The following is a 25257-nucleotide window of genomic DNA, read 5'->3' on the forward strand; positions in this document are numbered from 1 at the left end:
TTAAAGTAACACAACATATTTTGCTTGTGTTAGATTTCTGAGCATCACAGGGACAAACTGTTGATTTTTTAAAATAAAAGATGAATGATTGTAAAACAAAGTCTTGATATTATCTTTTCTCTCTTTTGAACGCCAGAATAGTTTGACATTATTTATTAACAAACGTGAGTTATTTTGACGCTGCAAAGAGCTCATAGTTTACGCACGTTTACTCCGTATAAATTTATAAAATCAAATTAAAACCTATACTAACACAACTTTTAGCAATAATTCATGAAATGTTTTGTTGCCAAATAGATTGAAAAAGGTGTTTCCTTTCACTAAAATTTTAAAGGACTTTTAAATAATACACACACACTTGTTGGTGTTGTTAAATAATAAAATCGCAGACTTTACGTGTGCAATAGAGTATAAGAAGATCTAGTAACTAATACATTTAAAATATTTCCTTTTCAAATCTCACAATACGGATCCTTTCGCAGCTCTGCATCATCACTCCTCTGAAAAATAAAGGTTGTTTCTGCAGAAGTCTGTTCTCAGTCTCGGTGTCGTGCAGCAGCAGCGGTGCTGTGTGTGTCCGAGCTGATCTGTCTGCAGAGGATCGCTCTGCGCTCAACTCTGCAGAGTTACTGCAAACTTTTGTTCATGCTTCTGAGCCCACCAAACTTCATTTAAAAAACTAACAATGAAATGTTTTAGAACGTCACAAGAATATTTAACATTTTCAACAACAAGTAAGTAAAAGCGTAAGTTCGTGTTACTTTGTGGTGTTTAATTTACATTTTTAGTAGCAATAGTTATTAAAGATTGGTTTTAAAATCGCTGGAAACGAGCCGCAGAGACGATTGATTCTGGACTTCGCTGGTCATGTCAGTAGTTCCAATCTGAAAATAAAATTTTAGCCTTTAAATAGTTTTTCAGCACGAACTCACTGTGATGTTTTGTAATACCCTGTATGCACTTTTGTCTCTAAATATCATCAATAAACGGCAAACACTTATGTTCTACTTTTATGTCATCTGCACACACAGAGTGCTCAGCCTGTCCTTCAAGATTTCAAGATTTTAGTAGGTTTAATTTATTAGAATAAGTGTTACGTTTAGAAATAAATAAGCAGAAACACAGAACCGAATTAAAAACCTGATGCACTATGCCTCATTTCCTGTTACTTCAGCATTTCAGTGGAAGTTTTTGTTTTTTTGTTATCAGTTATGAAGCTGTTGTAAGTTGCTGTGAACAAAAAAAACCTCTCTCAGATTGCATTGATTAAATGGTTGTTTCTTTATATTGAACATGTTCTGAATTCTAATAAAATGCATGCCTTAGCATACATTTCCCATGCAGGCTAAATTCTCTATACACCCCTTCATAAATCTTGAATGCAATGATTCATATGAAATATTTCTTGGTTTCAAACAGCCCTGGATATCTAGAAAAGATAATGTGCAATACATCCATATTTGAAGATAATCAAAAGAACATGAAGACTCTTGGTGGCAGATAAATGCAGGACGCATTAAAAATTAAATAAATAAATAAATAAACACCCCTTTCCTTCTTTCCTACTTCCAGTGGTAAATAAGTATGTTTGAAGAAAAATAAACATCTATTAGTTATCAAGTTGTTCATAGTTGCTGCAAAAACCTCTCAGAGGTCATTGATTCAAAGGTTGTCTTTGTGTCATATTAGACCGTTTGAATTTTTATTATAAATGCATTTTGTATCTGGAATATCTTACTCAAACCTACGGTCTACATATACCTTTATAATCCTCATAAATCTTGAATGCAATTATTCATATTAGATGTTTCTTGGCTACAAACAGACATGAAACTGCAGAAAAATAAATTGTGCAATCAATGTGGAGATAATTACAAGAAACTGAGGACTTTGAATGGCAGATAAATGCAGGGCGAAGAAAAATATGATTTTTATTTTAAATGTTTATCAGTAAGTAGCGAGTTTGTGGTTGTTTTTATCTATTATCTTATATGCAAAACAGCCTCTAAAGGCAACAAAGGAATCCACAGTGGAGTGTAATCATGGGGGGAAACAAAATCAAGAAATTAGAAGATATATCCACAGAAAACAGATTTCAGTCTCTCATACTTTTGATAAACTGACAAATTATCTCAATTTAACTTATTTCAAATATAATTTTAAGTGAAATTTCTTACTTATAGAAAAAAAAAGTTACTGACTTTGTACCTCAATCTGAAATGTGAGTGAACATTATTCAACAAAGAGACTTTAAACTACTTGTTAAATATTAAAAACCTTTTTTTCCTGACAGCTCAGGGGCTGATTTTGGGCCTCATGGAAAAGTTTACACACTCACAGTACAACACTGATTTTTTTTTAATAAGTTAAAATGATCAGTTAGTTTTTGCTCTTTAATCAGAAAGGACGTCATGCTCTGCTCAGATACACTCAGAGCAGTTAATCCTGTAACAAACCCAAATTCTAATAAGACTTTAAAATTTATCTGACATGTTGATATTTTACTGTTATTTTAATCTCCTCTGGAGTCTCATGAGAATATATCTTGTGTAACAGTGAGGACATCAGTGCTGTGGTTTAGACTGCCACCAAGCGTCCCTGCCAAGAACTGACAGAAGACACACACTGACAAAACTCACTTTTATTCATTTTTTGACATTAAAAAATACAAATCACACACACAGGAGACAAACATCAACAAATACACTGCTACATTCCTGAAACAGTTACCTATTGAGCGTTTTACAAAGAGAAGAAGAAACAAATTTTGACCTATTACAAGCAAACACCTAATAAATCTATTCAACCTGCACTACACCGACAGCCTGCGGTCGACTAAAACTACACACAGAATCTTTTCCTTTAAGGCTGATGTTTTATAGTTGGGTTTAACAAAAACTGTTGATTCATACAGAGGAGATGTCATGTATAAAGAGAGGAGTGCAGTCAGATCATGGCACAAATGTAAATGAGCTGACAGGTGATTTCATTCATTTATAACCTGTCGACTCTCTCTGCACTCTGATGGGAGTCTGATGTTTGAGGCAAGCCGGTGGAGGAAGTGGGATTTAACACTGGAGAGACAACAAACAGGCAGCTCGGCACTGGTCCATGTGCTCGTCTGGTGGGTACAGTGTATGACAGGAGATGATAAAACAACACAAGGCTCAAGTTACATGAGAAACAGGACGGTACAATGAAAGGCACTTTGCGTCACATGTGTGTTCTAAAGGCTTCATGAATTTAAACTAAATCTTTCCAAACCTCGCTAAACTTGCAGCAACAGGTTTTCTTCAAGGAAAAATCCACACAAAACACTTTAATGCAAAGTTATTTTCAGCGTCCATTAATCTAGCATTATTTTATTGATTGGTTTATTCGCCCTTTGAAACCTATAAGAAAACTAGCTTGATTTCTTTCAAAATATGTATAGAGGGCACTGAGCAAATGACTACGAAATGATCACAAAATGAGCAAGAAATTAGTAAAAAAAGAAAAATACCTAAAAAAAAAACCTTGAGGAGAAAAAAGAAGGGGAGAAACAAATATGATCTGGGAAAAGCGCAAAAAATAAAATAAAATACTCTTTCGGTGACAAATTTTAAATATATTATAATAATACCGATAAATATTATTTTAGTTTTCTGGACATTTTTCAATTTAGAAAAACAAAAACAAAAAAAAAAAGATGCATCTTGGTGTGATCGGCCCTTAAAACAAAGACTCTAAACCTCTGATTTTGGTGTCAGTTCCTCCCAATAAAAGACAAAGTATTTTTCTCATAGATGCACTATTCAACACAAGTGTTTAATAATCACACAGGGCGATCCAATCAATAAAAAAATACCTCAACAGATTAATGTCACGTGGCTGGAGGACATGTTTTCCCTCCAAAGAAACTGTCTAATGATGTTGCTGCAAACACTGAATTAAGTTCACGTTATTTCCACAGAAATGCAGAAAATCAAAAACCTAAGTAGCAGTAATCACACTAGAAACCTCACATATTAGGATATGTAACAGTGTAAAAGCGCCCTAACTGGATTGTGCCTTTAACCCTTTAACAGGCATTGTAACCACACTGTCGACATTCATTGCCATCAAATTGCTTCACTAAAAACTTGGCAAAACCCATATTTATTGTTGTTTGTTTATTTTATTGAGTTACTTTTATTTTCAGATTTTTTATACAGATTTTTTTTTAAAGATTCATTTTTATTTGTATCCATTTATTTTTTATATGTTTATTGTAAGAAGTCACTTTTTTTTCATCATAGATTTCAGATTTCTATTATATTACGGAGACTTTTGCACATTTTAAAATGCATTATACTGAGATTATAATTACATTTTGTTAACATATTCTATAGTCTATTATGTTTTTTTTTTTGGCAGAGGCATTTTTTAGTATGTCTGTTAAAGGGTTAAATAAAGAAATGCAGTTTCACTGCTGCACCAGAAAACTTTAGACTGGAGGAGCTTTCCATACAGCGGTCTGCAGCGCCACCTTGTGGTTAAACAGAACCATTACAGGCTCAGCTTTGCTCCTTAGTTCCACTCTTTTCCCCTGAATTGTGCAGATTTATATTCCTCCCTATAGATCATTTTTAAGCTATAACATGATGTAAAAGAGCCCTTGTTTCCTCTCTCACCTGGGATTCAGTTTGCACAACAGGAGCAGAGTGAACTGGAGCACAAAAGGTGAAAAGAGATCTGCGCTGATTCAAAAAGTGCTGCTGCTCTCTGCAGATTCAGTTAGGAAATCACACCAGAACACATCATGGTGATAAAAAGGTGAGAGGGAGGAAACTGACAAACTGCGCAGACGCTGTCGATGTTGTGAAAGTTGCAGCAGAGGAATGTTTCTTGTATGTTAGTTTGTAAAACCTCTGAACACTGAACACTGGAAATGCTGTATGTACATTACGTGGCACTAAATTATTTATGTGTGCACTTTTTTTCCTATATGGTGTGTGTTTAATTTGGTGTGTGTATCCTTCTATGATGGCAGGTGTGTGTTTGTGTGTATGTGTGTGTGTACTTTATTGGGAGAGGAGCAGAAGCTTTAGTCGAATCCCTGCCAGTCGCTTTGTTCAGAGTCGTACTCCAGCTCCACCCCGATGCAGCGGACTCCCTCCAGCAGCATGGGTGTCCCCTGGTGACGATCTAAACAAGTGGCAAAGACAAAAAGAGGAATAAATTACATGATCCAAAGACTTCATTATGCACTTTTACCAAGCAATAAGCTAAATACTTTGTTCTGCAGTATTCATTCATATGCATTACATATAGTTTATACTGTCTGAGACTGCATCTGACCCTTTGTCAGTGAAACACTCTGTATTACAACTCTGATACCATTCTGAAATCTTGCAAACATTTTCTGATATTTTTAATAAAAGAAGATTCTTTGTAACACTGTGCAATCATTTTAGTGCAATAATTACTGCAATTATGCAACTAAGCAATATTCTTCAGTATCCTTATTTATTCCGACCAACAACACTTCTGAATGTATCCAATAAATGACCCACATATTGTACATCATTGGGTTCAATTATAAATGAAAATGCTTGAGAAACTCCATTGGCACTGATCATGGACTCATGAGACCCGGTGGTGAAAGACAGCATGGCCATATTGTCCCTGTGAGTTTCCTCTATTCACCCTCAGGGCCCACTTTAATATTACACATACTCATATCGCTCTGTGCACAAAATGAGCTTTTTAAGAATCAAGATTTGTAAAATGTTATACATTAATATTATTTTCTACTTTCGTTCGAGTTTTCATTGAGAAAAACTCAAATATCAAATATTCGTTAATGTTTACAATTTCAGTCCTTTAAATGCCAGTTTTTGTCATGATGCCACTATGTTTTAGATTAAAACAAAAACAAGAACAAAAAAGAATTATTTTCATTATATTAAATGTAAAGTTGGGATATTTCAATGATTTGCAGCAACAGTTATTGTGAAAGTGCACCTAGTGGAAATAGCATGTATTTCAACAATGTGCCAAAATGGCAAAATAAATACATAAATAAACAAATACTAACACTTATGCTACTAATAATAAAAAAATTATAGGTTTCAGTGTCACGTTGTTTGCACATAACAGCATGAATGTAACAACTCTGTTGTATTTTAGACTTGCTGAGCTGAGATTAAACAAAATGACACACTCTTGCCTAAATGTAGGCTATGCCATGTGCATGAACATTGCCAAAATTAATTGCGCCAAACAGTCCCCTAGAGTTAACAACCTAATATGTTAAGCAGCATAATATGTCAGTCTTTGTGTTTCTTTACTTTGATTGGAGGGTCCGAAGCTAACAGCCAATCACATTCTCAGATGGAGGGGGCGGGGCTTCAGTTGCCGGTTGCTAGAGAAACGTGAAGGCGAGCTAGCAACGTCCGTCGAGTGAATACCAAATATCGTTTGACAACATAAACGTCCGTAACTTTGCTGTGGACGACCAATTATCGCCTTATTTGGACATGTGTGACCCATAAGAGGTAAATACGACTGCGTGTATTGTTTTATCTGCCGTAACTAAATGTTACAAGGGTTAAAATCGAGTTGTGTTGCTAATCGCGGATAGCCTTTAGAAGTAGCATAACAGCTATTCGCTCTGCGTTCATAATGTTAGCTTTGCATTTAGAGGGTTTAAGAGAAGCTGTTGTTAAATCGTCATTTAATGGTTCATATACTTGTTACTTAGCTAGTTTATTTGATTCAGGAGACGGACATTTGAGACTAAAGAGAGTGTCTGGAAAGCTGATTTGGTTGTATAATTGTCGCCTACTGCACTGGAGGTTGGGCCTCGATTCCCGGTCATATTCTGTAATGTAAAAGCCTGAATAAATGATAACAGACGCACAGAAATATATACTTATAATTATGGATGCAGGAATTGCTGTTTAAATCTCTATTTATAATCTTTAAACAAATCTTGTCAATGGAGGACCACAAATGGCACAGAAATAGTAATTAAGCATTTAAGTAATTAATGACTAATTGTACAATTAAAATAGGCATTAATACCTTTTTTGTAAATTAATTTCTTAATCTTTAAATTAATAGACTAAATTACAAAGTAATCATTTATTTGATGTTTTAATTGGCAATAAAATGTGGAATTATAACAGTTATTTACAAATGAAATAGTGAAATGAAATAAAATCAGCTTGTTTTATCAAACAGCAATCAGACGACCACAGGATATCTAATTTAAATTATTTAAATCACCGAAAAGCAGTATTATAATCACACTTGAGAAGCTGGAACTGACAATACTTTCTATTGTTTGCTGAATTCAGAACTACTGGTCCCAAAAAACACAACTTCAAAAAATAAATATAATGCAATTATGATGACTGAAATATTTGTTTGTTTGCTGCTGTAGACTGTTCCTGCTGTTTCATCCATCACCCCTCTTCCCCCCTCCTAACCCACTGACTAATCCTTGGACTGGTGAGTACTGATAAACTTGCACATATATTTCTTATGATTGTTCATGTGAACAAGTGAATGTGGAGGCTCATGTACACCCTCAGAAATTTGTGGACGAGTGCGTAGGAGGAAATAGACCATAGACGGAAAGAGAATTTCTGCTCAGTCTTATTTATTTTTAATTATAAATTATAATTATTTTTAACAAACAATGTTTCAGCTGTCAGACCTTTATCAGTTTGAGTGGCTCAACCAGATGAAAGTCTGACGACTAAAACGTTGTTTACTTCATAATGAACTGCATTGCAGTGAATTCTCTTTACTTCATTGTGTAAACAAGTGAACGAGCAAATATAGCTTTAGGCCTTTGAGGCCTCGATTCAGGCCAGCAACAGGTTTCTTTGGTTTCATTTTGATTTAAGCTGCAGATTAAGAGTGTGGGCCCACAGTATATTTTTCAGCGTTTACATGTTAAAGGTGCTATGCACTTGTGATTTTTTTAAGCCAGATTTGAGGAAACAGTTAAAGATTTAAGACAGACTAAATGGTCCTAAGAGAAACCAAGAACTTTTTTATGTTTTAAACATTGGGTATTATTCTTATTTGCATTAGATATTGGCTTTGCATTTGGACTAATAACTAAATATAGTCTTACTGTATTTAAAGCATACTTGTTGTATTTCGTTGGTATTGAGTGTTAACAAAGGGAAAAAAAGATTAAGATAGACGATAAAACCTGAACAGGAGGCATACTTTATTATACTTCCTTAATCTGATTAGAGGCGCTGACAGTTATTTTGAAGTTTCAAAAAGAGATTTTCGTTCTGTGTGCACACATGGAGAAGAACAGACTGAGGCTCTTAGTGTAGGGCACACTTCCCCCTCAAACCCCTCCTATGAGGAAGTATCAGCTTACACCCAGCTCAAGACCCTCCCATGAGGATCACAGAGGCCTCCCTTTGTCAGTCCCAAAAGCTGCTGCGCATGATGCAATAAATTATCAATCACAACAGGAGCTAAAACTTTTCACTCTGTACTGTTGCGCACTGATCAGCCACTTCAGCTCTCTGTCATGATAATTGCGAACAACTCAGTGGTGGTAAATAATGCGTGCGCACTGATTTTAACACCTACAATGAATGTTTTTTCTAACCACGGTGATGCAAAGTTCCACAGTGGGACAGTTGAAACGAAAAACTGCGTCATAATCTGCAGTTTCACATGATTTTTGCTCGCTATGAAAAATTTTGACTGCACGTGGCATTCATATAAATGCATTGGTGGTTCAGTGGTAGAATTCTCGCCTGCCACGCGGGAGGCCCGGGTTCGATTCCCGGCCAATGCAATACACTTTTCCCCCTTCACAATAGCTGTAATAAGGGCTGCACTAAAGGAAAATTGTCGCATTTAAAAAGCCAGAGATGCCAAATATCTGTTTTTGCTCAATCAAAGAAAAAGGGAATACTTATTTTATTGACCGTTGATTAACTGATTTACTGTCAGAGGTAATGATCATAATGAACACGACCTCATTTCTTTTAAGATGAATTTTAAAGGAATTTTTACATTTTTTTTAATGACAAACAATGTTTTAATTCCACTAGGGACTACTTTTAAGACAATAAGTATTTCTTGATTTTTTTAAACAAAAATAAAAATAAAAAAAATCTAACATTTTTTTATGACAAATTTTCTTGAATCCCCGCTCCCTGGACAACAGTTAGCGTAATATCCAGTATCTTCAGGAAAGTTTAAACAAAGCGCTGCATTCAGATTGAAAGCTTAACGTACCGCAGCAGTACAATGTTATATCATCCTTATTCGGTCACTGATCTAAACACAGCGGTGCAGCTAAGAGGCAGCAGAGGCAGAGCTTAATCCTTTGAGCTGGTCCTCAACCAGGCCTCAATTACACACAGACATCTGGACAGATGTTCAGGTCACGCTTCGTGAGCAAAAATAAACACTTGCAACACAACCACCATTCATCCTCAAGCACACACACACTGGCTCTACTATATTTACGCTGGCACAAAGGGAAACACACACATGCGCCCTCTTTACCTAATTCTCCATCTGCTGACACAAATGCCAGCGTCCAATTCAGTCTCGCTGACACTGACTTAACTGGAGAAAAAGCAAATTAATTACTGCACCAGGGAGCTTTACAATAGCAAAAACCTTAACAACAATGTTACACTGGAGGAGAGTAGTTTTATTATTAATTATTTTATTATGCCTGAAAAATCACTGCTTTTAATAAAATAACAAGGATTTGATACTCTCCTTCATTTACCGAAAAGATCACCTACAAAGTATATTTTGTAGGTAATTAAAACAAACATTTATTACGTTTTCTTATAGTTCAAATGTAAGTAAACCACATGACGCGTCCTATGTGTGTCCCTGGGCTGTCTGTGTTTAACGTCAGTGCTGTTAAATTGACTCTAACCAGAGCACTGCGTCACCAGCAGGAGGCAGCAGCACACAAGGGAAAATAGTTAAAGTTCATCTCTCAGTTTATCCGTCAGTTCTTCCTTTAAAACTAACAGAGGCAGATATAAAAGACTCCAAGATGTTAGGAGTCAGCTGTACTCAAACTAATTGGCCTCAAGATGGGTATTTTTAAAAATGAGATCCAATTAGTGCAGAAGAACCAATCCAAGTTACAAGAAGAAGAATCCAAGTTGACATGAAATGGTATCATTTAAAACTCTGGATGAGGACTCCTTTGGAGAAAATTATATTTCTAAAATTAAGTGGTGTTGAAAAAAATAGTCAATTAATGGATCAGTAAATTGACAGAAAAGTAGGCAGCTACTTTTTTATTTATTTATTTATTTTTTTTTTTAGAAAAAATGCTTAACCTACTCTTGTTCCAGCCCTTATCTTTGGGGTTTTGACTGTTGGTGGGACCAAAAAAAAAAGATTAAAAGATATCACTGTGGACTTTAAAAAATTGTGAAGAGACGAGGCAACCGGAGGTGCTGAAATTTTTACTTATTTTAGAGGACTTATTACTGTGGCACTCTGTAATAGTGCGATATTCTGGCCTTGAACAAACAGCCTTCCCTGAGCTCAAAAATTCATATTTTTCAGGTGTCGCCAGACACCTGAAAAATATGAATATTATCAATATTTTCTAGTTTTTGGTGTTTCCCCCTGAAAACGTGAACAAAAACAGGTGGATGGAAGCACACTTTTTGTTCCCCTATTGTCAAAAGATGACAGTAGCTCATCTGCAAGCTTCAGTGTGTTGCAGTGATTATCTCTCATATTGGTAAAGTAGCCTCACCCATGACTCTGGCGTGAACTTTGACCTTAACACAGACGTCCTCGTTGGTCTCACTGAGCAGCAGCACCTCCTCACACAGAACGCCCTCCTGCTGGGCCATGTACTCACATGTCACCTTCAGACCACCTGGGGAACGCGAAGAAGAAAAAGAAGAGGGATTAGATTTCCTCTTTATTGCACCGTTTTACGTCACATGTGCTCTTTATTTCTCTCTCTGCGTGAGCTGATGTTTGAATATGGATCAGACTGCAGTCAAGAGAACAAAATGATGGAAAAATATTATAATCCTTTGAACTCTGCAATAGAATGGTCTTGCAGTGCTTTCATTGGTATTTTTTGCTTATTGTGATGTCACTTTTTGGATTATCTTCAAATGTTTCATATCCCTCAAATCTGTATGACCTAAGCTAAAAGTTTATGAAAGTCAAAAACACACAACTGATAAAAAACATTGAAATTGTGTCATTAAACAAAATGAATGTAGAAACATAAACAAAATATTTCCTAGCGCTCCATAAGTTATTTGAACCATATACATTATTTAGTTTTTGAGATATGCAAAGGGCTTTGGATAGACTATCATCGATTCCCCTGACACTCCTGCACAAATTTTAAACGACTGGTAACATAGTGCAGTGACGTCATTACGAGTGTACAATGTGATGAAACAGAAGACAGAAGCCGTAGTTTTCTTCTAAAAAAGAATAAGTGCTCTAGCTATTATAGTTTTGATACTGGATAGATATACAGGGTCATGCAAACAACTATCTCCCTCGGGCCGCTACGTGAAATTCTTTGGGAAATTCTGGTGTAATTCCGGTGAAATACTACGAATGCAACCAACAAAAGGTAGTGATGACAGGGAAGACAGAAGCCTTCCCTTTCTGCTGCAAAAATAATACATTATTTAGCTATTATGGTTTTTATTTTAGATCTATCTAAACAAGATCAGAGACCTCTCACGGCTGTCCCTGGGGTGTCTGTTTTTAAAGGGTGAAGTGATGAGCTCACAGTCAAAAGTACATTAAACAAACATACAGGTAAACATAAACCAGTACCTGCCACTGTAGACACAGACTCTACAGTAATATAAAGGGTGTGACAGTAGGCTGAAAGTAAAGGTCAGTAACCTGCTTCAGTTACAGGCATTTAGTGGGCCTGACTCCCGCAACATTAGAGGATCACCTTTGGCCCAAATCAGCAGGTTTAGTGGTGAGAGGGAATCCAGTAAACACAAACACACATTCAAAATCGCTGCAGCGTTTGGAGTTTACTACCTCTAACAGCATGACGAGCGACAAGAATCCACACACAGGGAGGTGTTTGAGTATTGTTTTTATGATTCCTCAGAGACGGATAACTGAGCTAGTGCTGTCTCAACTGTCTCTTCCTGTAATCCTCAACCATCTGCTGCTCCACGCAGACTGCAACAAAGTGTTTGACATCAGGACTCCCTCTAACAAATACTGCTTTTGTGTTTGTTTTTTACACTCAATTACTGTTGAATTGTATGTCTGGCTCTAGTAATAAGAGGCACTATAAGACTGGCAATACTTAATAATAAAGTAATGGTTGGATTTTTTGAAGTGAGGTTGTATGAGGTACTTACCTGTAGTCAGTGTATTACCTACAATAGATGTTATGGTGTGTTCACACCGAACAGGATGCAGACGTTTTGCGCAGCAAATTTACATGCAAAGTCAATGCAAAGACGCATTGACGCCAAGCTGCACAATGGACGCAACGTGATGGACTAGAAAACATGTATCCATTAGCAGAAAGGTGCAGTTGGAGAGGGTGTCTGAAGCTACTCTCCCATCTCACAAGTAGTACTAATGGAGTATAATCATGCTTTAAAATGTAGCCTGCAGTACTTTAAAAGTTACCAGCATTAAGACTCACAGGAGGAAGTTGAAGGGATGCAGGAATTGGAATGATGTGCCATTTTTGCTCTTGTATTTGTTACTCAAGCCTGATCAAAGCATTTTAATTAAGCTGAAGAAGAGCAACTGACTTTTGGCTTCGATGTGACTGAAGAGAGGGTTAAGACTGACAGGGTATGTGAGGGTTAAGACTGACTTTATTCTGTCTTGACTGAACCAAACAATGTCACTTACTTTTAAATGAAAGGGTTTGTCTAACAAAATAAAAATTTCCATTCAAATAAAATCCGCATATCATAAATTCCATAAAGGGTGTGAACAGCATGAGAAAGAACAGATTGAGGAGCTCAGCTTAGGGCAAAACTTCCCCCTAAACTCCCTCCCATGTGGAAGTTTCTGCTTTCATGCAGCCCAAGACCCTCCCACGCAGAACACAGAGGTCTGCTTTTTAAACGTCTTCAGTCCCAAAAGCTGCAGAGCATGACACAGTAAATGATCACTGTAACCAGAAAAAGACTGAAAACTATTCACTCTGTGCTGTTATAGACTGATCAAACTCTGCCATGGTGATTGTGAGCAAGTCAATGGTGGTAAATGATAATGTGTGCAACCTGAATTTAACGCGTACAATGAGTTAACCAGTTGTGATGAAATGTTTCACAGTTTTTAACCAATAACCTACTTCACTTCTATTTTATGCCACTGGTCCAGGTCTGAAAAAAAATCGGTGCACAGGACTGTATATACAAGCATTGGTGGTTCAGTGGTAGAATTCTCGCCTGCCACGCGGGAGGCCCGGGTTCGATTCCCGGCCAATGCAAGAAACTTTTTTTCTGTCTCCCCCAGTAAAACTTTCACTCTCGTGTAGCAGTACAGCACTGAGGAATGACCTTATCCAAATAGTGCATATATACAATGATTTCAGGCGTGGTAAGAGACATTTCCAAGTCGAGATTTCCTGCTCTTTTATTGACAACATTGTTTAGGTCTGTCCAAAAAGGGGGAGGTGTTAGGTGGTCTAGGACCTAATTTCCACTGGGGAGGGAGAGGAAATTGTCCCCTTGCTGCAGATAATACTATTTCTGCTAAACAAACTCGAACATACGGTCAGTCTGTATGGCAAAGTTCTTAAATAGTTCAGGTCTAAACTAGTCGACTTACTATGTGGCCATGAATGACCACACATAAAATAGACCTGACGTGCTGTTCCACAGGGCTCTATTTCAGGCCCAGCTCTTTTCAGCCCATATATGACACCACTTGGTAATATTATAAGAAATTGGATTTTTTATCCATTATTATGCAGATGATACCCAGCTATATGTCTCTGAAAGCTTAAATTATAGTGGTTTTATTAACAAGTTGACTGCATGCATTGCAGACGTAAGTTTGTGGAGGACTCAGAACTTCTTACAGTTAAATCCAAACGAGACTGATCTTATCTGACCAAACATCTTCCCTTCTGTTCCTGAGTTATGGCATTAAATAATAGTAAAATTGACCTTTGACCTTTTGCATATAAAATGTCATCAATTTATTGTATAACTCTATTAGACATTTGTGGAAATTTTTGTCATAATTACTGTATAAATTCTTGAGTTATGGCCACAAATATGTTTCATCAGGTCACATCAACCTTGATCTTTGACCCCAGTTGCTAAGCAGTTCATCCTGGAGCCCAAGTGAACCTTGGTGCCAAATTTGAGAAAATTCCCTCAAGGCTATTGCATTAATAAGAATGAGATGGATGCAAGGTCACAGTGGCCTTGTTTTGTACTTCAGAAACTGAACTTATACCCATGGTGCTGGTACTCAGACTTTGCTATATACCATGATTGAAAAACTACAGGAACTACCAAGGAATGGTTTCTATTAATGTCATTGCTGTAACCCTACCCCCATTTTCAGAATATATTGTGAATTCAGTGCACCTGCAGCAGTTGTATTTATTTAGCTGAAACCAGTTAAAGCGCGGTGGAGAAACCACAATTGGACCAGTAAACTAGTTCTTTTAAATGCACTTGGCTTTGTTTACTCTTGTTTTGTTTTTCCTCATCCTTTCATGGTCTTACCCTCTGGTGCCGGAGTGATATCAGTGATCCGGAGGTGTGGACTGGGCACAGGTGCTGGACACACATCCTTCCCCAGAGCTGGGACCTCGGGCAAGGTGAACACTATTTCGTACCTGTGCTGCGTCTTCAGGAAGCCAACCTGCAGCGTGAGGGAAAGAGAGAGATGTTTAAAGAGTTGAAAGGGAAAGAGTCAAGTAAAGATTTAGTGATTAGGAGGAAAAACAATGGCTGTCTTTGTGTCTCCTAAAAACTTTGGACTAATCTGACTGTAACATAGGGAGAGAGGGATTTATAGAGAGGAAAACGGCTTTGGCTTGCCCTCACATTCCATAGTGTAAGTCCATTACAGCTCAATAAATAAAGGATTATTTTCTATGGGGAACATGGCTAAGTAACTCTCATAAGCAATACACTGTTGGGCTGAGTTTTCCATGAGGGAGTCCTCTAATTGAAATCATTAGTTATTGCTCTGGCGATTGCAAACCCCCTCACCTCTGCCAAATTGGCAATTTTAGCCAGACGGGAAATAATACAGAGTTACCTCCTGGATTTCACTCAACTCAAAAATCTTCCAATAATACTAATCCCATGTGAACAGAGATGGCTGTAATTCAAGAGGTTAATTTTAAATGTGGTTACACCTTCTACAGCAGTTTGAAGGCTGAGGCAAAGACTCTTCAAGAGCTCAACAATCCTAACATGGCTGCCAAAATTGACCCCCAACAGGCAGAAATTCAAAGGTGGCATTTTGTATGGATTTTCTGTTTGGTAGCAATGAACAAGTTGAGTAACATAGCCAAAGCTAGAGCTGCCAAGATAAGTCAATCGACAGAAAATAAATGTGCATCTATTTTGATAATTACTTTTTCAAGACAAAAATGCAAAATACTGTCATTTTCAGCTTTGCCAATGTGACAATCTTCTGCTTTTCTCTGTTTTATATCATTATAAATAGAATATTTTTAGGTTCTGGACTGTTACACAGACAAAACAAGCAGTCTGAAGAAGACACATTGGACTTTGAGAAACTTTGGACATTTTTTTATTATTAATCGCTAACAAAAACAATCATAAGTTGCAACCAAAGACTGTATAAAGTGGACCCGACATCACCAATTGGTTTGTAGACTGACGTTTTGAAGCCATTTACTACCCTAAATAATTTATTTCAAAGAGATTTTTGGCCAGAAAAAAGATTAGTGCTTTAACTGATTGACCAAGAATGATTCGTCATAAATTTTCATAAGTGATTAACAATGTCAGTCATTTATTAATCAAAAACACACCAGACAGCTTCCTTTAATGTGAGTATGTGCTGTTTTTTATCCTATTTATATAACTGAAATTTGACCACCTTTGGGTTTAGGGACTGTTGATACAAAAAAGCAGTTTTTTTATTTTGCCTGTAGATCTGGAACTAGTGATGGCCAGTTTTTTTTTAGTTTGTTGCTATATTCTGACATTTAACTAACTTTTCACACTGACTCAAATATATAATGAAGATAGAAATGAAAACCAGGCTCAAAATTATGTACATAATTCATGCAATCAAACGGTTATTTCCTGTTGCTGCTGCATACAGCACATTTCACACCTTTTCAGTTCATATTACCCATGTGAAAAATTTAAAAGGAGACTATAAAGAAGGGAAGTGAGAGCAACAGACAGGTGGAGAGAGGCGAATGATGTAGAGCTAGTTGCCTAACGCTCCGCAAAGAGAAAAATTCATGAGGGAATCGTCACAGAGAGGAGTGAAGAAAGCCTCACAGAGGAGTTGGGATAACAAAGAGAGACAGCGAGAGAGGAGACCGCAGGGAAGAGCAGGCGAGGAGAGATAAGCCTAAAGCCCCTCCAGCTACAAGCTGCGAACGGCGGTTGTGGCCCCACATGACCCCTGGTTAAAGCGGCAGAGCAGTCTGCACACAGCGTGGAGTTAGACGGGAGAGAGGGAACGCTGACGGAGCGCTGCAGAGAAAAACAATAATCATTCTGTGAGTGAAGACCCACGCATGTCCAGACATTGAAAACTGCCTCTGAAAAACTGATTTAATATGAATTTCACGCTGCAGATTTGGACCAACAGAGAGATTGCTTCAGTGGTGGAGACCAAGACGTGATGACCAATATAAAACATTTCAGTCAGTACGCAATTTCAAGTCTAGTGTACGAGTGCACTACTGAGCGATGGCATTATCATGTCATTTCTGAAGATGTGTAACACTGAGAGTCGGATACACCCAGAGACACAAACGACTCATCTTTCCTCCAAAAACAATGGCGCAATTCTTCACCCAACTTGAAGGGGAATACCACACATTTTATGAACTTGTATGTCAAGTTTACCGAGACGATCCAGTCACAGAACAGCCTGTCGTAACTAGAAATGTAAGATCCTTACATGTGAGATATCAGGAAAAAAACAAACCATGAACTTTTGACCACCAAAACAGAATCAGTTCATCACAAGTGGACATCCGTGCCAAATTTTAAGATATTCGGTCAAGCCGTTGTTGAGATATTTCTTCAAAAGAAAGGGACAGATGGAAAACCTGGTATCATAATGCCTTTGGCCATGGCTATCGCTGGTGTGGAGGCGTAAAAAGCATAGCTTTATAGACACACCAGACTAACTAAAGGATTTCAAAAATAAGAACTAACTGAGATGACAGCATGGGGTAAAGACGTGGTTGCCGGAGGGCAAAACACAAAAAAAAGGTCCGTTTCCGCCAAACTCATCAATCCGAATTGAGTCAGCCCCGAGTTTGAAAAAGAGAGTGAATAAGTAAGAGAGATAAAAAAGATGAAACCACTTACATTTTCACTGGCCTCCATGCTGCTTTCTACTGTTTATTAATCTGTTTTCTGGCATGTGCATGACGTTGAATGTGACTCACCAGTGAAAACACACAAATACAGTAAGGCATACTTGTCTGCTGCAGAGCTGTGTACACAGCTCTGGTCTACTGGCAATGAGATAGAAGTCTATTGCCACTTTTTAGCAGGTTTACGTTTAAAAAGCCTACGTACACACAATAATTTTGGGGGACAAAATAGTTTGAGATGTCTTTATCTATAATGCTGGTCGGAGAACTGTGCAGTAATTCTTGTAACGACTCACTTTAAGCACATTTTAAATCAGCATGAACAACCTAGCCACCAAGTCTCTGGCTCTCACTAATATCAAACGTGATTAATGAGAGCCAACTCTAATGTTGCATCACCTGTCACATTTTATTCAGATATATGATTCATTGTGTATGCAAAATACACTAAGAGAATTTTCCTTCTCTTAATTGGAAGGCAGTGTTTCCTGTCGGAAGCTGCACATCCTTACAGTCATTAACTGTTAATCTGGTATCTTACAGTTGAATGATTACAGTTAATGAGCATGTAAACCTGCAGAAAACTCAAAAGCTCAAAAACATGATCTGTAAGTTGACAAACATGGCTGTCCTGAGTCATGCAAAAGATTTGAATTGGCCTCCGCAGCAGCAATTTCTCAGCTGAACTCTGTAGCACTGACAGCTGCTCATTTGCATCCTCTACCTCACCATCTTAGCAGAAACACAAACAGAAAAATGAACAACATTATGTGTTGTTTCTAAACGACCCGCCTGCATTCAGACTTTGTGAAATTCAAATTACCTTCATCAGAACTGGTATTCATACAGCTGTTGTGTGCATCCCACTTCCATCCCACACACTCCCGCCTCATCTTTGCTCTGTACAACCGCCTGGCCATCTCCATAGCAACCCCCCCCCCAGCTCCACAATGAACCACGACGCCAGGCTGACAGAACTCCGAGCCCACTCTCAAGCACACTCAAAGAGCTCTGAGAAACACACTCACACACGCCGCTCTGTAACTGTGAAGGTCACAGCCAAGTTTGTAGTTCATCTACACGAGCACACGCCGCTTTTAGGCAAATCGATTTGGCCGTGAATGAGTTTCAAAGCTTGGAGAGGCTTAGTTACAGTCAGCGTGTGCAGAACTTTGCTTTGAGATTTTGGTATTACTGAGAAATAGCAGCAGAAGAAGGCTAAAACCAGAAATCCTTCTGAATGCGTTTGTTTTCTATTAACCCTTTTAACACCTGGACTGACATCAGTTTTCATGTGCTGCGTTTTGTTATTTCTTATTTTCAAGCAATCTTCTTAAGGCTTTTTACTAATTTCTGCAATTTTTTCTTTTTTTCCCCCCTTCACATAATTTTCTTGTTACTTTTTACTAATTTCTCGCAATTCTTTTTTCTGCTTTTTGGATAATTTCTTACAAGTTCTTACTAATTTTGTTCCTCCTCCCCTCTTTTTTTCTGTTTATGCTTTTTAAAGGTAATTTTCTTGTGACTTTTATTTACTAATTTCTTGCCAATTTTAGGGCCATTCAACTATGTTTGTGAAAGAAATTAAGCCAATTTGCTCAGGTTTCAAAGAGTTAAGGCAGATCTAACATCCAAATTTAGAGCACTTCAATCTGGGACAGTCATTCTTACATTTAAATTTGTCATAAATCTGCAGAAAAGTGAAAGGTACAAAGGAATGTCGTAGTGGTTGAATTTATTAACTAAAGTGAGGAGGTTATTCAGTAACAATGAAAAGGAGATAAATGAGAACAACAGCTCAAATCAACCTGTAATATTGATATAAATGATTCAAGGACATACTCTGCCTGCAGGCAGGAAATCTTCTCTGAAAACGTGAGCTACTTGAGATGCACTTGATTTTGTGTGCCAGCCACTTGAAGAGAAACAAATCAGTGACTTGACAGATAAATCATGTGGTTGGTCCTTTGTTTTTGTGCATGTCTTTCCTCAAGATTTAAATTGCTTTTACATTAGGAGCTATTATTCATCCATAACAATGTCCTTGTTTTTCTCTTTAGTGTCCTCAGCCAACATCTAAAAACAAGACTTCGGATGTTCAGCCAAGCTAGCAGCTCCGTAAAGCACAGAAAAATTTTGAGGTAAATGTTAACATCCTCACTAGTGGCATGCTGATGTTTAAAGGAATACTTCAACCACAAAATGATCATTTGCATATCATTTGAATTCATGAAGAAATCTTTATTTTGCATGCCTCCATGGTGAACGAAGAATGAAGAATCTTGATGAATTGAAGAAAAAGGGGTTCATGTTAAACGACAAAAGAACTATAACTAAAAATCAATTTATAAACTGTCACACAGCTCATGCAGTATAATCCAAGTCTCATTAACCCAGCCAGATGCTCAATACTTAACAAACACACACTTTTCCACCAAGACCTTACTATTTAAAACACTTCTGCATAAATAGTCTCTGTGTTTGGGAAGTACTGAGCATACAACTTAACAAATGAGACTTGGATTTTACTGCACAAGTTGTGTGACAGTTTGTATATGGATGTTTTGGTATAGTTTTGTTGTTCTTAAACACGGTTGCTGTTTACTCAAATTCATTGAGAATTTTTTCAGTTTTTGGATTTTTAGTTTACCTTGAAAGCATGTGAGCAAACATAAGTTTTCTTCCCAGATTCATTGTAACACAAGCAAGTATTTGATAAACAAATGATCATTTTATGGATTAAATATTAATAATAGCAATAATGTTTACCATGCTTTCCATCTTAGTTTTGCTCATAGACTTTATATTAATGCTGTAAAAAAGAAGCTTGATATCATGATTGACAGCTGTGTGGCAGTTTATGTGCTTATGATCAATGGCACTGCTTGTGATTGGTCAGAGGGCGGGATCTCAATACTGCGGAAAATGCTACTGTGCAGACTCTGGCTCCAAATGATGTCACTAAAGCAAGATGGCAGCAGCTGTATCCAGGATATTCTGGCTTCTAATTTTTTTTTTTTCACAGTGAGACGAAATAGAGACGCATCATCCATCTTTATCTACACTCATTGATTTAGCCTATCAGCCTACTAATATTTGCTGATTAGCACTTAAGGCTGAATAGTTTGGTAGGTATAAATGAAGTCATTAAACAAATTAAAACTTTGGCTTCATGTTGGTGCTAGATGTTCAGTCAGAAAAGCACCAAAGTTACTGCAATTCATCCTGAGGGGGGAATGAATATCTGCTGAATTTCCTGGTAATCCTTTTAACTGTTGCCAAGAAGCTTCACCCAAAACCATAAATATCAGCCTCATGGCGGTGCAGCAGGACGTCAGGGAATCACCAAAGCCATTAGGATTCATCCTCTGGGGGACATATTGAGATATTTCAGTCCACATCCTGTGCTGAGGTTCAGCTAAGGATCTTTGCTGCAAATACCGCTCATCTCACTCCCTGTTTTCTAATAATGATGGATGTTCACAACAATAAATTCAAAGAGGAAAAATCCACAAAGAACTGCTGCTGAGACAAAGTAGGATTAAAGAGAAAAAATGAGCTATATTTTAATTAGGCAGTTAGAGGAAACATTTTTCATTGTTTGCAATGTTAACGACTTCGGCACAGATGAAACAAGTTAATGGTTACTGATTGTCAAATTTAAGGTACACAGGTCTTTCCAAAGGCTTTATTATTGCAATTTTCTAAGTGTTTTTGGAGCCTTTGGCACCTTGTGTTTCTGCCACTTGGCTCCTACGTTGAGTTCCTCCTGGATTTAAGAGCTGACAGCAGAGAACAGATGAGAAGTCTGATATCATTGTTTCCTGCCTTTATGGCCGACAGAGGAGATTAACGGTGATGAAAAAAGACTTTAATCTTCTCCTGGATGTTTTGCAGATAAAGCCCATAAACTGAGGACACTGCCCCACTAGATCAAAGAGTTATCTTCTGACATTATATCCACCACTGGAAAAACTGACATCCATGGAAGTCGAGCCGCTAATTATGGCCAAGTATAAGAGTTTTAAGAAAACTTCGTTTGGTGGTGATAAATCTGTGTATCTTTAGTATTGTAGCTTGGTTTGGCCTGGGGTTTTATTCTAATTGATCAATTTGAAGCTGAAATGATACAGAATCTTGTGCCTCTGCAAAAATCCACCTTTAAACTGTTGACTCCTAGTCTACTCACCAAAAAAATGTTGGCATTGTTAGCTTCTGCAAATGATATCTGTTATCTTTGCACATTGCCATGTAGCTGATACGTTGAAACTTTGCATTTCAAAAAGGCTGTAGGTAAGTGTTGTTAGGTTTAGGATCAAAAAACAGTTACAGTTAGAAAAATATCATGTTTTGGCTTAAAGTGCCCAGTTTGGGGGGCACAATTTCAACAGGAAAAGCAGCAATCTCAGTAAAAAACAACTACTTTTCAGGCTCTATTCCAGCAGGAAAAGCAGCCATGTCTCAGTAAAGAATGACCAATTTTCAAGCCACTATCTTGCCAGGAAAAGCAGCGTTGTCTTGATAAAAACAACCTGTTTTTTAGGCCACTATCTTGCCAGGAAAAGCTCAGATATCTCTGTAAAAAACAACCACCTCTTGGGCCATAATCTAGGTAGGAAAAACAGCAATTTCTCGGTAAAAAAATGCTTTTCAGGCCTCAAAAGGATGCTGAAAAACAACAACGGGTCGCTATAAACACCTATGTTTGATGCCTGAAAAGCCATTGCAAGCACAGCAATCGCTCGCGAAATCACACCTGGTTATATTTTTGTTAGGATTATGGTTAGTCTTGAAGACTGGTCTGCAGCTCGGAAATCATCTTGCCTAGGTTTTTCACAAACCACCGTCCCCTTCAGCTCCACATTTCAATTTTAGCCTCTGTCTTACGTCACAACTTCAGAAACTTTGATATTATAAATAGGACACTTACAAATGTAATGTATTTTTAAGTTTGCAGAAACGTACAATGCCATCATTTTCCCTGGTCACTGGGCAGCTTGTCCTTAACAGCTCCTGTTTGCTCACGTTATAGTATATCGGACGTTTTAATCACATGTTTTTAATGTGCATCTGATCCGCAGAGATTTTCTTATAACCCTGGCAGGGACACTCACTTGGACTTGGATTAAGCGATCTGCTGAACATGGTGTCCATGAAGCAGATGGGGACTGAAAAATGTCTGCAGGCTGAGCAGAAAAATACTCCAGAACATTTTGGATCCAAGGGAGCATGTGAGGATGCCAGCTGATAACCGAGTATGTAATAAAAAAAAGAAGATGATCATTATCTCTTAGAAAAAAAACAAACATTTCCAGTATTTTAGTGTGACTCATTGAACCTAAATGGATTCATGCCAGATCATCGTGTGGTTGCAACATTTTTTACATAAAAAGCAGAACAATCATATTAACCTCTTCTGTGCATAACAGATAACATCTCCTTTCCATTTAAGTTTCATGCATGACTTTGAAGATCCTTAATAACAGCGTATGTGTTTATATTGTCATAATCCTGGAGTGTTTTCATAAAAATCATAATAATATTATTTTAAGTTCTGTTGATTTGGGAGAGAACATTATTTTTGAAGCTAGCTTGCTATTAAAACAAATGTGTCATAACATGCATTATTATTATTTTCTCAACTGATCATGAGCAAAAAAACTTGACACAACACAATTAATTACACCCTTATACACTGGACAGGGCAGTATCATAAAAAGCTGAATTAATTTATTTCCTTGTTTCTGTCATTTAAGGCATATATCACATAAAAGTGTAACGATCCATTGATATCTAGATTCAGTGATCAAAATTACAATATCATGGGCGCATACTGAAAACACTGATCAATGTCATTTTTAGGATAAATCTTACTCCTCCATTGTATCAATCGAGTGTCATTCTATTGCAGGGTTTAACACACCTTGACCATGAAGTTGCCATCATCCTCCGGAGTCACCATGACGACCGAGTCATGCAGCTTTTCATCGAAGTGAACATGTGATGGGGCTCCGGCGGCGGGGGGTTCCTCTGAGAAGCGCACGCCTCCCGCCTTTGCACAACCTGAGCGAGAGACAAGAGTGAAGAGGGATGAGTCTCTGAAGGTTAGACACGAGCATAAACACACACTGGATCCTCTTAAAGAGACAAATGATGTGTTGAACCGCAGCAGTCGACTCCTTTCAGTGACATAACAGGAGCACTTTATAAAGGCAATCACTCAAACCTGCTGTAGCAGTCTGGATGCTGAGGGAACTGTAAAGGCCTGAAAACACACATCTATGTACACATAAAGTCCATCATGTATCCACAGCGGAGAAATTAAAGGAAAACCTCAATCAGAGTTAGAAGGAGAAAAATCTAAGATGCTTCTGTGCACCAGGGATGTGGTGATACGGTCTTTGCAGTCACTAGATCTCAACTCAGACTGCTGATTTCCACTACCTTCTCCATAAGTCTTAATAATATTATATTTCATTTTCACATCTATTTAGTTATGTGTGAGATTGTCTTCCTCTCTTTTTTTATATCTGGTTAAGTTTGTGTGTTGTGCTCTCTTTCAAAAGGTCTCAGTGATAGGCCTGTGACAGTAATTATGTTACCGAGTTTGATACGATAATACGATATATACGATACATACTGATACATGCTTGCATTTTAGCCAACATGATTACAGATTTAACCTGCAGGGTCATCATGAGACTTGAGCGCAATGATTCACCCTTTTTTTCTGTCCCCCCTGCCGACTGCCATGAGTCCAGAGAAAATTTTAAAAAAACAAACAAAAAAACCCCTTTAAAGATGACACAGTGTAGCTCACAGGTACACAGTGTGAAAGAGGAACAGTCCTGATTATTGTTAGCTTGCCAACCCCTTTACAATGAGCCAAAAAGTCTGCCGTTTGATATTTTACCCACCGGCAACGTCATCCACCCCTCCGTAAATCCAAAAGCAAACCACCCAGCTCCCAGGCTGTCAGATCTCCTAAAACACACTGACCAGATTATGGAGTTGACGGTGGTGTTCCCAGAGCTTAGCTAACCTGTTCTATTAGTCGCAAGATGCATCACTTGGTTTGTTTTTGTTAACCAAATTTTGTGTTTAGTCTAAATTAAGTAATTTTGGGTCACTCTTACTAAAGTTCTTTATATTTTCTTTCATATTATCATTCTAATGTCTGAATCCTAAAATTTAACAGTTAATTTGAAAGTGTGTACTCGCGTCGTCATATTATCATTATAGCAGTAGCTTAAAATGGTCTTAAAAATGCCAATAATATAGTTTATTGTTGTTATTTCAGGGACAATATATTGTCCAATAAAGGTAATTATCATGGCACGCCTACTCAGTGAGAGTACCAGATTAAATAAAAGTTGTAAATATAGATGAGGTAATATCTTGTTGAGGAACCTCAGCAGAGACTTTGAAAGGAGCGTTGGAGCTGTTTTAGAGTCTCATGGTAGCCTCACTCCATGCTAAGACACTTAAGACACTTCTGGTTGATTTGTCCATTAATTTGTCAGCCATCCAGCCAGGATGTTGCACTCACAACAATTTATGCAAATGCCACAAACATTTCAACTTGCATCACATTTTTTTTAGGAAAGCTGCAGTGAAATTAGGCATTTCAGGCCACAACAACGACAAAAAGAGCCTCCGAAATCCTACAGGGACTGACTACATAATGGTGTTGGCAGGACTGAAGGACAGAGGAAGAGAGAAGAGAGATA

General features: G+C 37.6%; 1 protein-coding gene and 2 non-coding genes across 4 annotated transcripts in view; 2 read left to right on the forward strand and 1 right to left on the reverse strand.

Moving 5' to 3' along the window:
* Positions 1 to 2626: 2626 nt before the first annotated feature.
* Positions 2627 to 25257, reverse strand: part of adisspb (adipose secreted signaling protein b) — a 40415-nt gene continuing 17784 nt past the window's right edge. For both annotated transcript variants that reach the window (XM_042512422.2, XM_042512420.2), the window contains exons 3-6: positions 23451 to 23590; positions 14706 to 14844; positions 10751 to 10876; positions 2627 to 5166 (exon numbers count right to left, since the gene is read on the reverse strand). In XM_042512422.2, coding sequence (XP_042368356.1) covers positions 5066 to 5166; positions 10751 to 10876; positions 14706 to 14844; positions 23451 to 23590 — 506 coding nt within the window. In that variant the 3' untranslated portion in view covers positions 2627 to 5065. The remainder of the gene's footprint in view (positions 5167 to 10750; positions 10877 to 14705; positions 14845 to 23450; positions 23591 to 25257) is intronic.
* trnag-gcc (transfer RNA glycine (anticodon GCC)) lies at positions 8730 to 8800 on the forward strand. Its single transcript has one exon. It is a non-coding gene; the product is annotated as a tRNA-Gly (tRNA).
* On the forward strand, positions 13383 to 13453 carry trnag-gcc (transfer RNA glycine (anticodon GCC)). The gene has a single exon. It is a non-coding gene; the product is annotated as a tRNA-Gly (tRNA).

This window comes from Plectropomus leopardus, chromosome 23 (assembly GCF_026936395.1).
Source record: "Plectropomus leopardus strain MGB_pleo_1.0 chromosome 23, ASM2693639v1, whole genome shotgun sequence".
Classification (NCBI taxonomy): domain Eukaryota; kingdom Metazoa; phylum Chordata; class Actinopteri; order Perciformes; family Serranidae; genus Plectropomus; species Plectropomus leopardus.